Source organism: Kryptolebias marmoratus, linkage group LG15, assembly GCF_001649575.2.
Source record: "Kryptolebias marmoratus isolate JLee-2015 linkage group LG15, ASM164957v2, whole genome shotgun sequence".
Lineage (NCBI taxonomy): Eukaryota > Metazoa > Chordata > Actinopteri > Cyprinodontiformes > Rivulidae > Kryptolebias > Kryptolebias marmoratus.
Genome location: NC_051444.1, coordinates 20,021,235 through 20,038,084, shown reverse-complemented (window position 1 = coordinate 20,038,084; position 16,850 = coordinate 20,021,235). Strand labels below are relative to the sequence as shown.

General features: G+C 34.1%; 2 protein-coding genes across 7 annotated transcripts in view; both read left to right on the top strand.

The window, feature by feature from the left end:
* The first annotated feature begins 1,429 nt into the window (after positions 1-1,429).
* Positions 1,430-6,413, top strand: LOC108237867 (adhesion G-protein coupled receptor G2-like). Its single transcript, XM_037979915.1, has 5 exons — positions 1,430-1,513; positions 3,123-3,176; positions 4,676-4,800; positions 5,114-5,382; positions 5,457-6,413. Exons 1-5 carry the CDS (start codon positions 1,430-1,432, stop codon positions 5,555-5,557), a joined length of 633 nt encoding a protein of 210 aa, XP_037835843.1. The 3' UTR covers positions 5,558-6,413.
* Positions 6,414-9,347: 2,934 nt separating this feature from the next.
* Positions 9,348-16,850, top strand: part of LOC108228615 (adhesion G-protein coupled receptor G2-like) — a 16,512-nt gene continuing 9,009 nt past the window's right edge. Inside the window, exons 1-12 of one of the 6 annotated variants that reach the window (XM_037980041.1) lie at positions 9,348-9,466; positions 11,190-11,299; positions 11,608-11,709; positions 12,624-12,674; positions 12,817-12,883; positions 13,005-13,117; positions 14,540-14,590; positions 14,744-14,810; positions 14,932-15,050; positions 16,268-16,318; positions 16,472-16,514; positions 16,638-16,750. In XM_037980041.1, coding sequence (XP_037835969.1) covers positions 9,459-9,466; positions 11,190-11,299; positions 11,608-11,709; positions 12,624-12,674; positions 12,817-12,883; positions 13,005-13,117; positions 14,540-14,590; positions 14,744-14,810; positions 14,932-15,050; positions 16,268-16,318; positions 16,472-16,514; positions 16,638-16,750 — 895 coding nt within the window. In that variant the 5' untranslated portion in view covers positions 9,348-9,458. The remainder of the gene's footprint in view (positions 9,467-11,189; positions 11,300-11,607; positions 11,710-12,623; positions 12,675-12,816; positions 12,884-13,004; positions 13,118-14,539; positions 14,591-14,743; positions 14,811-14,931; positions 15,051-16,267; positions 16,319-16,471; positions 16,515-16,637; positions 16,751-16,850) is intronic. The other 5 variants (XM_037980042.1, XM_037980044.1, XM_037980045.1 and 2 more) reach the window with 5 other exon arrangements.

Here is a 16,850-nt window from a genome sequence, read left to right as displayed (position 1 = left end):
TGACACCTATATAAAGTGCATTACAGTAATCCAGCCGTGTGGTCACAAATGCATGGATTGCTGTTTCAAAGTGCTGTCTAGAAAGCATAGGTTTTACTTTGGCTAGCTGCCTTAAATGAAAAAAGCTGGATTTTACAACTGCTCTAATGTGAGCTTCCAGCTTAAGACCAGCATCCATCTTAACTCCTAAATTTGTAATAACTGGCTTAACATATTGAGCCAGGGAACAAGCATCGGACAGAGTGTCTTCACTGGAACTGCCAAAAAACACTACCTCTGTGATGCTGTCACATCACCTGTGCTCGGTTCTCCTCTCACTTTAATTTTTGCCAAGAATACAGCAACATGCAGAGGTAGGCTACGACTTTCATCTGCTCAACGCATTAATTTAGCAGATTTTATTGTTGTTAATACACGACATAAGAAATAACTGTTGTTTATGTAGCTAGGAGCTTGAAACATTAGACAATTAATCCAGTTTTATACAAGAGCTGTCTTTACAGAATGATTTATTGGTTCTCTGTGTTCGTTACTATGACTAAAAAACATCAATGATATTCTAATAGAAATGTGTAGCTCTGCAGGGATTGTTTGATTTGGTGATGCATCACATTATTTTTGATTTTAATGTGCTTTTTATGGCTGGTCAAGGACTGTAAAACACACAGCTTTTGTATATAAATTAAATTTCTCTATTTCACAGGGTCTGTGTCCTCTGGTGGTTGATCATATTTATCATTCTGATTCAAATGACTTCAAATGCATCAAGACAAGACAGTGAAACAAATTGCAAGTGCTTCACGATGGATAAGCTAATGTGTCAAAATCTACATGAACAGGAAAAAACTGTAGATTCTTTTGAACTTAAAAATTGTATTCATAAATTTCCAGAACTAAAAACAAAAATATGTGATTTAAGTCAAGGGAAATGTGGACAACAACAAATAGGCAGAATACTCCAAAATGAACTGCAATTCCTTTGTTTTGGTTCTTGTTGGCATCAGTGTAATACAACAGAATATACTGAAGGTAAGATGATGTCTATGTAAGTTATATTTGTATGACAGTTCAACATCTGATTGATTCATTTGTATTAAGTGACTGGGCATGTCTAAACCTTTGACTGGTACAGCTTTTCTTTATTTATTGTCTTTACCTAAATTAATAAAATATAATTTACTGTACAGGAGTCCCAAAAGCCAAATGCTGCATAAACACTTTCAAAGGAAATTTGAAAAAAGGCAGCCATGATGACATTGTCCAGTAAACATTTTGTCTTTATAACAAAGATAACAAACATTTTGTATTACTGTCCTAATAATTCTGTGTATTTCAGCATTTTTTTTTTCTTTTCTTTTTTTTTCCCACAAGATCATTTGTGGTCCTGCAAACTGTTCTGGAGGAAACAAAGGTGAATGGGATGATATCCATGTCTGACAAAGATACTGTGGCTTTCCTGCATAAGCCCACTGGTGATTTCAAGGGTCTTCAGATTCATGCCAGTGACACTGAGGTAAACATATTTATTTTGTTGAAATGATCTGAGCTTGATGGAGAATGGGGTACTGAAATGTTTACCCATGACATAATAATATGAATTGTGGCAAAATTATATTCCAGACATGTTTTATCATGTTTTATTAATGGTCTTTGTGTAACATACAGATAGCTCTATAGGTGCTGCAATGTGCATTTTCATTTCCTGCTTCTGGTTTTGTCAGGCAACGTCATATATGGAGTTGCATGAGAGAAAAGTGACAGCTTCCCTGCCAAGAGAGCTGGCTGCTGGAGAGAATAATACAATTGTGTTCTGCGTGACTCATCTTCCAAATAAGGTCAGAAATTTATAGTTCTCATAACTACCTTTATTGGGTCTGTATTAGCTTCTACTTCAGAGTAGGTACTCTCTCAGCTCAGCAGTGACATATTAAGTTTACACAGAGTGCAATGAAATGGGTTAAGTAATCAGTAGTTACAGTAACAGGAATGCATGTACAGAAATGTGATGTATTTTAGTTAAATGTTTATGAAATCATGATATAAGGTCCTGTGTGAGGTTGTGTTTCAAAAATTGTACAAAAGAAAACAATGATAGGTTGTCATCTATGTTACAGACCAAGGAAGATGAGTTAGTGTATGTCAACAAACTTCTCTAAAATTATGTTGCAGGACTAGCTAGAAACAATGTTCAGCATTATTCTCTGCAGTTGTGGGAAAAATGTAGGTCAGTTCTCATTTACAAAAAGTCCTCAATAATCAAACTGGGAAGGATAAAGCACAATCTTTTCTAATATAGTGATGTCGAATGTATCATGTGATACAGTGATATTATATGTTAAATGTGATCTGTGTGGGCAAAATGAGTCGGAATGTTGCAGTGCAAAATAAATAAATAAATTATTGATTTTTGCCGTAACTGAGATTTGTGTAGAAATAAAACCCTTTATAAAGAAACCATCTAGCGATCCCAGTAACTAAAATAGCTTAAAATCTTCTTAATTTACCTATAAATCATTTTTTTAACATGTATGTCTTCAGAAATAATCTTTCAATATAATCTGTCTTTAATTTCCGCTAAAATTAACCATTTCTCTCTGTACATTGCCATAGTGCTGAGAAATCCCTTGTATAATGTTTGGCATTATTGTGAAACTTAGACAGTCCCCTTTTTAAATATGATGCTGGAAATCCTGATGACATCAGTCTAGAACTTAGACCACTTAAAATCAAGTTATAAAACAAAACCAGCTTGTTGACAGACCAGGTGATAAATTTCCAAATTTCAACAAACTACGCGTCATTTTGAAGCTTTTAAGAAGGAGAATTTGAAAATAATAACTAAAGATTGAGAAATTCCTCATCGTGACTCATATTGTCAGCACAGGTCACATGTTGTAATACTGATAATACCTATGTGGTATCACAACATCAAATAATAGTAATATCATATCATCATATGACTGTTTTACACATATATATTAACACACATAGCAGAAAGACTTGCTGTGACCCCCCTATCCCTCATTTTTATGTAGCAATCGTCCTTCAGAATAATGACTTAATGTTTGCCAATAAATTCACTGGATAAACTTTCGAACAACTGACTCTATTTTGTTTCGCAGATTGCTTTGTTTGGCTCAGATGACCTGTATGACCGCAAACTATATGGCCTGAGTGTGCGTGGCAAAACATTTTCAGAACTTCATGAACCAGTCAACATTACCATAAATATTACTACAAACATAAATGTAACTACACTTTCATTTATTTGTCATTATCCTAAAATTGTAACGTTTTTAACATTTTGTTTTGTTCTGCTGTCATTGAATAATACATAAAGAGCACAGATTTGACTTGAGACTTTTGTCTCATAAAAATAAGTGATAAACATATCTGATATTACCCACATGTGAACCAGAATTATATGTGTCACAGGAAATTCATAAACTCGTGTGTGTGTTCTTAGATATGGAATCCAAAAGTGAGTATCAAGTATTTCATTTATGATAAGCAGTACCAAAAAAGAGAATTACATTGCTTGTTAGCTGACAAATTGAGTGTTTCTGTAATCATCTGAAGTCCAGATGTGACTTGTGGATCTTCTTGATGTTTCAGAGTTTAGTAGCAAAGGCTGTCTGACCTTCTGGAAACATAATCAGACTGCCATCACCTGCTCCTGTTACCATCTCACATACTTTGCTGTGATCATGGTAGGACTGATCTTTTTCATTATAGGAGGACAATGGAAGACTGTCTGCACAAAATAAAGCATAAAAATAAAATGGATATCTCTGACACAAATACACCTTTCTTTGTTCTCTGTGAATGTGTCTAAAAAAGCAGACTAAATTTAATATACTGAATGCTTTCCTCATGTGCTCAAAAACCCACAATATAAACAGATTTTAATACAACTAAAAGTGATACAGAAAGATTTTAGTTACAACTTCTGCCCCATTGACCGTCTAAATTCATTTTTTTAGAAAGCCACTTTTCCTTCATTTGTTCTTTCTATTAAACCAATACTCAGATGGTACTTGAGAGGATTTTAGATGATGATCAGACCCCAAAGAAATAAGCAAAGTTCAGCTATTGTATTGGTGCTTCATGGACTCGAAAGGCATGTCAAGCCAAATAAGGCCAAGCAGGTAATGTTTAAAAAGAAAATCATAGCAGTTTTAGTCATTCTTATACTGTTCAGTGTTCAAATGCCTTTATAATAATTATTTAGGTAAGATCACCAAAGAAAAGTCCTTGTTAGTTAGCAGTCCTTGCTAATTTGGTTTGCAAGCAGTTCTTTTAACATGCAGTTGTAGTTGGAGAACTGAAGTGATTCATAATGATCAAAAAAACTATTTATTAAACTAATCAAAGAAGCAGGATGTAATGTTAACTCGTACTGCACACCATTTAAACATAGGTATTATGGGGGTTTTTTATAACTTGTAAAAAACAAACATAATAGAGCAAAGAATTTACAGTACGAGTTGTTGGGAAGTAAGAGAATATAAGCCATAAAGGCACACTAAATGAGCACCAGGAGTTTGTGTATCCACTTCGTAAAAATAGGTCTTGTTTTAAACTCTAAAATTTGACTACACTTTAAAAAAAAACTAAGTTAAAAAAAAAATCTAGTTAAAGAGTTGTAACAGAATGTGAAATATTTTCTCTACAGGTGTCTGTGTCTGAGGAAACCCTCTCACCTGTAGACCAGGAGATCCTGTCGTACATTACTATCATTGGCTGCAGTATTTCTCTGTTTGCTCTGGTCCTCACTGTTCTGATCTTCATCACTAACAAGTAATGAACTCTTCCATGGTGGTTGACATTCCTCCCAGCACCAAAACAATGTATTCCTTATTGTGTTTATCAGTCCTTCACTTCACTTTTTTTAACTTTTTGCAGCTGCCCTGACTAAGCATCTACATGGTTACATTTGTTGCCTTCATATTTATTTCAGTTTAAACAACAATCCAAAAGATTTTTCTTTCTCAAGTTCATTTATCCATTCCTTCCATCACCTTCCAGCCTCTGTAACAAAATTTTCTTGTAGCACAAAATAATCACAAAATCTGCTCAGAAGTCGCTAACAGCTGCCATTTTCTACCTGCAGAGAACTCAGAGTAGATGATTCTAAGAAGATCCACATCAGCCTCTCAGTGGCTCTGATCCTCCTCAACCTTCACTTCCTCCCCAGTGAGGCAGTGGCAGCGATGTCCTCCACTGAGTTTTGTTTTTACATGGCTCTTGGTCTTCATTACTCCCTGTTGGCCACCTTCAGCTGGATGGCCTTGGAGGGTTTGCATCTCTACCTTCTGTTGGTCAAAGTCTTCAACATCTACATCAGGAGATACCTGCTGAAACTCAGCGTGGTGGGATGGGGTGAGTGGCATCATCTGAGCATGGACAATAAATGACTGCATCATTAAATTAATGAACCAGTTCTTGTGTTTCAGGTGTTCCTGCAGTCATTGTGTCAGTGGTGGTGATAATAGACACAGATTATTATGGTCATGCCCCTCTGGATGTATCTAAACCAAATGGCTCTGAAATGTAAGAGACAAATGTTTGAACCTGAACAATCTAGAGTTATAATTAATTTGTAGATATAAACAGTTTTGCATCTATTTGAACCTGAGAATATTCAGATCTTTCAACTGAATCATTAAACACAAAAAAATAAATAATCAGGCATGAAATCACTTATTTTAGCCTCTGGGGGATTTTTATTGAATGTTCAAGTCACCTGAACAGAGATGATCATATAGAGCATTTGTCTTTTATTGTTTCATGTTGAAAGGAATTTATTTTATTATAAATTATACACATTTTAAACTGTCAAGATTGGAGCTCACAACGGTAACATTCATTTCTATGAATAAAGTCAAGAAATATGTTTTAAAAATGTGTATATTGAAATGAAAGGAGCTGAAGAGTAACAATGTCACATATGGAAAACTAAACTCAGTTTTGATGCAGCATTAGCCTTACACAATGACTACTCAAGAGGAAAATCGTGATAATTAGTTCTCTAACCTTAGATTAATATGATAAATTCCCAATAAAACTACTTTCATGTGTATAATTTTCTGCTTTTGTGATCAGAAAGCAAAAAAAGCAGCCCATAAAAAACAAATTTCCATTACAACATTGTAATTGTTACACTGTAACTGTGTCAAAACGTTTTTACTTTAAAGAACATGAAAAGGCTAATTTAGTTTTTTTAATGTTAGTACTTTTAAGATTTGCAGGTTTTCTGGGACCAAAATATGATGAGTCGTGCTCTTTAAATTGTTGTCTGTGCTTCTTTTCTGTGTAGCTGCTATCTAACCAATCACACAGTGAAGACGGTGACCACAGTGGGAGTGTTTGCCGTTGTGTTCCTCTTTAATGTGATCATGTTTGGAGTGACAGTCAGATGGTTTGTGGCTGCACACTCCAGCGAAAAGGTCATTTGAGCTTATTATCTTTGTTAAATCTTTCAATGATTAAACAAACTAAATGCATTAGTGTCATATAGTTCTGTGCAAAAGTTTTTGTGTGTCAGAAATAAAGTTCTAATTTTGAGATTAAAAAAAGAAGTTTAAAAACAATCAAACCATAATTGACACAAAGACCTACTATAGCCATTTGTCTTGTGTAAATAGTGATTTTATATGTCAGAATGGTTTTCAATAAGAATAAATTATTTTAGCCAACTCTAACTCAGTCATCCCTTGTAGTTTACGCGGCAGAATGTGTTTTATCGGCGAATAATATTAATATTGTAAGACATTTTTATAAGCTTCAGATCATTTGAGAGCATTTTGAGGTCAACCTTCACTAGTTGCTTGAGTCTTTTATTGTGAAGGACCAAAGGAAGTTCTGTGAGTTTTGATGTTTTGACTGACAATTGCTGCTGCTGCAGTAATAAACTGCATCTCGGACAGGTTTAAGAAAGTGCTTCGTGTTGCAGTTTATCCAGTAAAAGTGCTTAGATTTTATCAGGAGACACTGTCACTCATGTAGTGGTTTAAAGTCTAATGCCTGCTAAGCTGACTGAAAGCAAAAAGGAAATGGTCAAAACCAAAAGAAATGAAAAGCAATAAGATTAGGGAGATAAAGATACCCTCAATACCGGTTTTAGTATCTTCAATAATAATGCAGTTAATTTAATTTAAAGTTATTTTTATTATTGTTTTGCATTGATTATAATTGACATGCTGTGTGTGTTTTACTGTCCTTCGTATTTGATGAGTCACGTTGAACAAAGATCTTGTAATGCAGCCAAGAGACAAATTTGCACCCTGCTGGTCGTGATGGTTCTGCTTGGTCTCACCTGGGGCTTTACCTTCTTCTTGTACGGCCTCCTGACCACTGCTGGCCTATACTTCTTCTGCATTCTGAACTCTCTACAAGGTCTGTTAATCACGCCATTTGTGTGGTAATTTTCCTACAAACCTAAATGGAAGTGACATTTCGCTGTGTCATGACACTGTTTGGCTGTTTATCAGTGGGTATTTGCATGATTTGCATGACCACCTTTTGAACACAAACTAAACTGTTACCTCACTCTTTCATTTGTCGCTTCCAGGTTTCTTCATCTTTATTTACTTTGTTTTGTCTTTGGTGAAGACCAAAGACTCAGCTGACAAGCAGAGCAGTGACATGTGTACCACCAGCACCAAAACATGAACTCACACAGCATCTCTTCCTGAAGGAGATGTGTCAGGAAACCTTGCTCAACAAAATTATTGTCAGATTCTCAGAACTTGTAAATTACAGATGCATGTATTCTAAATAGTTCCAACTTATACTGATATAAAACAATGTTGAGCTCCATTATAGACATTAAATTGTTGTAGTTTTGTGCAATTTTTAACATTTAACTGGTATGCTTTTAGATTTAAAACTGTTGTATCCATCCATTGTGCAGTCTGTGGAGATTCTTACTCAAATGTCCATTTACGTACTGTGGTGCTTCTGAATAAAACAAGGTAACGAGAGATGTGAAATCCAAGGATCAAACTCAGAAACTACATGTTGGTATTTTCACTGGACTTTCTAGAGGTGAGACAAAAATAAACCTAAATGAAATAAAACAGAATTTAGTGTTATGTTTCTACTGCGTGGGTCACCTGCAGCAAACCTGTTGATGGTTAAAGCCTGAAAATCAGCATTACTAAAAAACTACTGTACATGAACTTCACATGTGGAAATCCCACAATTTTACTTGTGAAAATGTGAACATGCTAAATTAAAAAGTGACATATATGAAAGACATGTTTTGCACCTTTTTCCACTGCAGATTTGGAGGAAAAAAAACAACACAATTGACAAAAATCACTGTTTCACCTTTTAAAGCATGTTAAATTCACATGTGAAACCCATTCTGATCATGTTTTCTATGTATACGGGAACATCTTCCAACATGTTCATCTGATCAAATGTGGGAAAACCTGGTAAATTTGTGTGATTTTGCTGAAAAGGGTCAACATTCAGTCTTTCACAAGCCACAGGTGAGTCCATGAAGGCATAATGTGGCTTGAATTCATGGTGACACCTGCTCCAAACACTAACCAGCAATTTCTTTGCACATATTGACCAAATTTTGAATTCCTTCACATTGTAGCAAATTCAAACTAGAAGTATTTGGAGAGCGAAAACCTTTGCCAAGGCCACAGGGTCATTAAAAACTGTAAATCAGAACCAACATTTATTCACTTGGTTTTTGTGACAACCCTAACATTTCCTGAAGATTTCATCACTATCTGTTTATTAGTTTTTAAGTAATCTTGCGAACAATAAGACAAACCAACCAACACTACCAAAAACAACCTTGTTGGCGGAGGTAATGAGGACAAACTGAAGCTTGTGGATAAACAATGTTAGGTGTATTTTTCAAATTCATAACATTTCCATTTAAAATGCAAATTTGGGAAAGCTGCACAGTTATATGTCACATCAACTCATAGTTGCTTTTATCGATTCTTCAAATGTTTGATTTCTTGTTTGTTGTTTCAAAGATTTAAAAAAATATATTATCCTCCCCATCTCCCTGTTCTTATAAATGTAATAATTTCTCTGTATGAATAAAGAACCTTGTTTTTATGTACCACTGTCTCTGTTTATGGTAACAGTGAACTACCATTATGAATACAGTCTTTTGCAGACTTCTTTAAAAACCTGAGTTTTCAAAAATGCTGCTCTTGAATGAACAATCAGGGAACCTAAAAACACCCCTGAGTTATTTGATGTGTTCAGAAAGTTTGAATCCTGTAATATTGGCGTGGCAGCAGAGCGTGCAGATGATTATCAGCCTCTGTATGCTTCCTCTTTTTCCTCTTAGAATGTGATTTGCATGATGTTCTCACAAAAATTTTAAATTTCAACCCCTTTCCTCACTAGTTTAGTTCTGCTGTCACATCAGTTGAGCTCTGTCCTCTTTTTAGATAAAATATTATCAGGAACTGAGCAGCATGCAGAGGTAGGTTATAAATCTCTTAATTTAACAGATTTTTCTTTTTGTCTCAAACCAATGTGTCTTAACAAGATATTTTAACTATAAGTTAAATTTCTAAACCATCTTTAGGGTTTTGTGTTTAATAAAGATCATCTATAAGAGGCACACAAGCTTATCAAGCTTACCTAATAAAGACAAATACATCAAAATGGATGATCGTGTTTGTCTAATAACAGCTTTTTACATTTCTGAATATATTTTGAAAAAATAATGGTAGTTAATTGAACTAATTCCAGGTATTGTGTATTCTAAATTTGTCGTGTATCCTTTACCTCAGAGATCTGCAATGTTTACAACCAAAAAAGTCATATGCTTATTCTCTCTCTATAAACTATGTACTATAATTTGTTCAGTTGTGGCATTTATTTATTTGTTGTTTCTATTTTTAGGTGCTATGCAAAAAGAAAAAGAAAAATATACACTTTTCTATTTTTTATTTTAAATTATTTATGAAAAACCTAGTAAATTTATTTCTATCATGGCCCCAGGGCAGCAGTGTTATCTTAAAATGCAAATAAGGGACTCTGGGCCATGACCACCACAGGCCGCATCAGTAGTATGTTTTATTTTGTGCCGGTGTTTTTGTTTCTTTGTCAAGTTGGTGAAGACAGAGTTGTGAATTCTGTAATTCACATTTGTATTGTCTACACTAAATGTTGTCCAGCATTTTGTTGGTGACCCTGCATTTTTGACTGAAGTATTGAGCAGCTGCTGCCTTTATTTGATGCATTCATCTGAATGGAGAATGGAAGGGGCTTATCTGATGTTAGGGTTGCTAGCTGTCCTGTAAAATACAGAATCCTCCTTTATTTAGCAATTAAATGTTAATTTGTTTTCCATAAATGTCCAACACACATCTGTCACAGACATGGCAACACCAAATCTAACAATAATGATGTACCCCCAAAAAGTGTTAATTCTTTAATATGTATAAATTTCCTAGGTGACACAGTTGTACTTCATAGTCAGACTCAACCTCAGTTACAACATGCTGACTGTGCACATAAACAGAATCAAATGATTCTACAAAAATTATAAAAAACAAACAAATAAAAACTGACTTTAGGGAGAACAAAGGCAGGGGCAGTGGTTAGAGATGTCGTTGCTCCAAAGGCAGTGGTTGATGTTCTCAAGGCCCTAACAATAAAACCAGGAAAAGTAATTAGATCTGTCCCAAATTGCTTTTTAATTTTTTATTATTTGTTTTAAAAGTTGCGAGGTTGGCAACATTGAACCCAGGATGTTGGAGGTTGTGTGGTGGTACTGGAGAACCACAACAGTGAAGTTTGATTTAGGTTGGATATCAGGTATTTGTGGTCAGCAGATTCAGCGATGTCTTCCTGCTGTTTGACCCGGAGCTGGCAAACCATAATTGAGTCTCATGTATTTCTCATATAGCGAGCACAGTTCTGTGGGCTACCTCCTCCTAAACACGACGGTTCTTCCAGCCCACCTCAGGACATGGAGTACATAAATGAGAATTTTAAAATCCACCAATTTGTCGTTCATCACACTGAATACAAAAAGATCATGCTCTACTATAACAGAAACACAGCAGTCATATGTTTAATGTAGTGGTTGCTTTGATGATTCAGTGTATTTGATTCTCTTGAGGTGATTTTATTTCATAACTGCTTGCCAAGAACACACAGCTTCTCTGCCTAAATTGTTTCTGTTTTTTCCACAGGACAGAGAGCTGGCTCCTCTGGTGGATGATGCTGTGTTTTATGTTTCAAAATGCAGGTGGACAGAAATGTGACCATTGCGTACATTGTAAGAACATTGTACATGGTATTGGTAAGTTGATCTGAATATTAGACATATTCGTAGGAAATTTATTTTAATTAAATAAATATTTCCAGATTAGTGACTTTTCAGTAAACCAGGATGTGTACATCTTAAGAGTTGTTGTTGTTTGTTTGTTGTTAAGGAAACAAGACTTTTCTTCTTTCACTTTTTTTTCTTTGAATCATTATTTAGGATGATGAAAAAATAATAACACTTAAGTCTGTATAACTCTAAACACTTTTATTTGTAACAGTTATCTTCTAAGTTAAAGTTGATGTTTGCTGCTTTTAAACTATTTTTTGTCAATTTTCACACAGGACCACCTAACACTCCACATGCACGTTTCATCATGTGCATCGGGGAAGATCTGAACTGTGTTATTAAAGAAGAGCTTGATCCACTCATTCCCTGCATAAAAGGTTATTATTTTCAGTACTAATGTTTGATGTTTAAAAAAATGGCAAAACTTTAGTTGATATATTATTAGTAAATATATATATATATATATATATATATATATATATATATATATATATATATATATATATATATTTTAAATACAGCAAAAAATATTTTTGTTGTGTGATTTTATTTGTCTATAGGTGAGACACCATCAAGAACAACAAGTGAACCACCAACAACAAATGTGTTGTCAGCTTTGTCTAAACTAAGTGTTGGGAACATTTTAAAGTTGAACTACATTTAATTTTTTTTAAATACATTTAATCAAAACAAATATATATTAGACACAAGTGTTTATTCTAAGGCAAAGTGTCTGGAGAGCCCATGTCTCAGCGATGCCCCTGTGGTAATCTGTGTTTGGTTGGCCCAGTCGCCTCACACCAAGAAGGGCCTGGGTTCAGATCTCAGACAGTTTTCTTTGGGGAGTTTAATGTTCTTAGCGTGCACTGGCTGTGTCTCCATACACACGTTTCTTACCAAAGTCCAAAATCCTGTATGTTTGGTAACTGGACCCCGAGTAACAGTTTTCTGTAAGTGTACATGTGTAAGTGTGGTGACGTGTCCAGGGTGTACTGCACCTCTTGTTGCTGATTCCTGGGTTACACTTGCTGCTATCATAAACAGCAAAGAGTGTGCAGAGAAATGGATAGATAGATGAAGTGGCTGTTAAAATATTTCGTGCTTCAAAGATCATGTAGATGTCAGCGTTGGTTTAAATTGCTTAATATGTATTTGTTTAAACATTTACCTGGGTAATTTATTTTAAATGAGCTGGTAGACGTTTGACTGGTACTGTTTACATTAGGGTTTTTGTTGTTGTTTTGTTTTAGTTTTTTGTATGTGGTGGTCATTATTGTTTTATATCTTTCAGGTGAATGTGAGTGTAGCAGTTCTGATAGTCAATGTAATAACAATACTTGTGGTAAGTTGTTCTGAAGGTAAAAGAAAATTGTATTTTGAGCTGCACTTTGAGAGGTTCTTCATTTTGAATAAAAAAATATTTCAAGATTTTTCGACTTGTATACAATACTTGTATAAATAATAAATGAGACCAAATTCAACAGGTTTTCTAAAGGCCACAGAAGATCTCAGAAGAAATTATATGAAGGGAAACCATGATAACATCGTCCAGTAAACTATATTTATTTACATCAAACATTCAATAATACAATTATTTTTTAATCTAATCACTGAAAGTTGATTAAAGTTGGTTTTGCTTCTGTTTTCACTTTTTTTTGTCTTTTACTACAAGAGCAATTATGCACCTGGAAGATATTTTGGAAAACACAGACGTGAAAACAATCCTTACTGATGCATGGATTGTGACTGCCCTGAATAGTATTAAACAACTGACAAAGGCTCTGTGTAAGCTTGGTTTTTAGTGGTGTTTTTTTTATTGTTGTCTTTGTGTTGAAAAAGCACATACTGTCAGTTTATACAAGATTAGCTTTATTTCATATTGAATGCTTCTGTTGTTGTAAACCAAACTGCAGCATTTTATTATATATCTGTTAGCCCACCTTACAAAAATCACCACCAGCTGAACAATGTATATATATATGTATATATATATATATATATATATATATATATATATATACAACAAGTAAATCAACAAATACATCTACATGAAAAAAATGTTCTGTTAGAGATGAACTAATCACCTAATAGTGAAGAGCTGAACATTTTTTATTTATACTTTTATTTTAAAGAAATGCTTTGAGTATGATTAGTTAACAGACAATATTTTGACTTTATAGTTATATAACTATAACCTTATGATGAACATCTTACTTCATAATTATCTGTCCATATCTAAAAATTGTGAGGTTTTTTTTTTTTAATTTGGGTGATAATATTTTTGTCTTTGTTTATGCCCGTATGTGGGTGCAAACGTTTGTTGGCAAAATGTCTCATGATCCACAGACTGACAGACAGATCTTCTAAAATGTTCAGGAAATAATTAGTGGATGTATTTTTGTTTGATAATTTTTTGGATCCAATACAATTCAAGATGGGCACCACAGCCAACTGCCCATAGAAACACTAAAATGGCCATAACTAAGTCAAACAAATATTCTGTTTTTAATTGGTGGGTTTGTAGCTGAGAGTCAATCACATCACAAAAACAGCCACACTGCTTTCCCTTGTTTGGAACCAGATCTAAAAGGAAATGTTGACTAATATACGTGAGCATGGTTGGGAGTTGAATCTACAATGACAGAGAAATATTTTACATCACAAATCACATCTGCAATAACTTGTTTTGTCTTTTATCCCATTAATTCAATAAACTGCTCACATGGGGATAAGAAATAGGAGATGGTGCCTCAGCCTTTTTAATGTGCTCAACTAGAAACAGGTCAAATTTAAATACCTGCTCCAAAAATTCCAGATTCCTGTTTTCTGTATGTGGACATGGTTGTTTGTCTTGTGTCGTTGTGTTGCTTCTACAATGGTCTGGTGAGGTGTCCAGGGTGTACTGCACCTCTTGTTGCTGACTCCTGGGTTACACTTGCTGCTATCATAAACAGCAAAGAGTGTGCAGAGAAATGGATAGATAGATGAGGAGGCTGTTAATTTCTTTTGTGCTTCAAAGATCATGTAGATGTCAGCGTTGGTTTAAATTGCTTAATATGTATTTGTTTAAACATTTGGCTGGGTAATTTCTTTTAAAAGACCTGGTAGACTTTTGTCTGGTACTGTTTTATTATTATTATTATTTATATTTTTGTTTGTCTCTCTGTTTTATGTATGTGGTGGTCATTTTTGTCTTATATCTTTCAGGTGAATGTGAGCGTAGCAGTTCTGGTAGTCAATGTAATAACAATACTTGTGGTAAGTTGTTCTGAAGGTAAGAGAAATGTGTATACTGAACTGCCATTTGAGAAGTTTTTTATTTTGAGTAAAATATTATTTCAAGATTATTCGACTTGTATTGTACATCATTTTTGTATTTATATGAAAAATATATAAGACCAAATTCAACAGATTTTCTAAAGGCCACAGAAGATCTCGGAAGCAATGATACGAAAGGAAACCATGATAACATCGTCCAGTAAACTATATTTATTTATATCAAACATTCAAGAATACAAGTATTTTTTAATCTAATCACTGAAAGTTGATTAAAGTTGGTTATGCTTCTGTTTTCACTTTTTTTTGTCTTTTACTACAAGAGCAATTATGCACCTGGAAGATGTTTTGGAAAACACAGACGTGAATGAGACAACATTCTTTTTTGATGCAGAGATTGTGACTGCCCTGAATAGTATTAGACAACTGACAGAGGCTCTGTGTAAGCTTGGTTTTTAGTGGTGTTTTTTTTTATTGTTGTCTTTGTGTTGAAAAAGTGCATAATGTCAGTTTATACAAGAAAATCTTTATTTCATATTGAACGCTTCTGTTGTTGTAAACCAAACTGCAGCATTTTATTATATATCTGTTAGCCCACCTTACAAAAATCACCACCAGCTGAACACTGTATATGTATGTATGTATATATATATATATATATATATATATATATATATATACAACAAGTAAATCAACAAATACATCTACATGAAAAAAAATGTTGATAATATTTTTGTCTTTGTTTATGCCCGTATGTGGGTGCAAACGTTTGTTGGCAAAATGTCTCATGATCCACAGACAGACAGACAGATTTACTGAAATGTTCAGGAAATAATTAGTGGATGTATTTTTGTTTGATCATTTTTTGGATCCAATACAATTCAAGATGGGCACCACAGCCAACTGCCCATAGAAACACTAAAATGGCCAAAACTAAGTCAAACAAATATTCTGTTTTTAATTGGTTGGTTTGTAGCTGAGAGTCAATCACATCACAAAAACAGCCACACTGCTTTCCCTTGTTTGGAACCAGATCTAAAAGGAAATGTTGACTAATATACGTGAGCATGGTTGGGAGTTGAATCTACAATGACAGAGAAATATTTTACATCACAAATCACATCTGCAATAACTTGTTTTGTCTTTTATCCCATTAATTCAATAAACTGCTCACATGGGGATAAGAAATAGGAGATGGTGCCTCAGCCTTTTTAATGTGCTCAACTAGAAACAGGTCAAATTTAAATACCTGCTCCAAAAATTCCAGATTCCTGTTTTCTGTATGTGGACATGGTTGTTTGTCTTGTGTCGTTGTGTTGCTTCTACAATGGTCTGGTGACGTGTCCAGGGTGTACTGCACCTCTTGTTGCTGACTCCTGGGTTACACTTGCTGCTATCATAAACAGCAAAGAGTGTGCAGAGAAATGGATAGATAGATGAGGAGGCTGTTAATTTCTTTTGTGCTTCAAAGATCATGTAGATGTCAGCGTTGGTTTAAATTGCTTAATATGTATTTGTTTAAACATTTGGCTGGGTGATTTATTTTGAAAGACCTTTTAGACTTCTGTCTGGTACTGTTTTATTATTATTATTGTTCATATTTTTGTTTGTCTCTCTGTTTTATGTATGTGGTGGTCATTATTGTCTTATATCTTTCAGGTGAGCGTAAGTGTGGCAGTTCTGGTAGTCAATGTAATAACAATACTTGTGGTAAGTTGTTCTGAAGGTAAGAGAAATGTGTATACTGAACTGCCATTTGAGAAGTTTTTTATTTTGAGTAAAATATTATTTCAAGATTATTCGACTTGTATTGTACATCATTTTTGTATTTATATGAATAATAAATAAGACCAAATTCAACAGGTTTTCTAAAGGCCACAGAAGGAAACCATGATAGCATCGTCCAGTAAACTATATTTATTTATATCAAACATTCAAGAATACAAGTATTTTTTAATCTAATCACTGGAAGTTGATTAAAGTTGGTTATGCTTCTGTTTTCACTTTTTTTTATGTCTTTTACTACAAGAGCATTTATGCACCTGAAAGATGTTTTGGAAAACACAGACGTGAAAACAATCCTTACTGATGCATGGATTGTGACTGCCCTGAATAGTATTAAACAACTGACAAAGGCTCTGTGTAAGCTTGGTTTTTAGTGTTGTTTTTTTTATTGTTGTCTTTGTGTTGAAAAAGTGCATAATGTCAGTTTATACAAGAATATTTTTATTTCATATTGAAT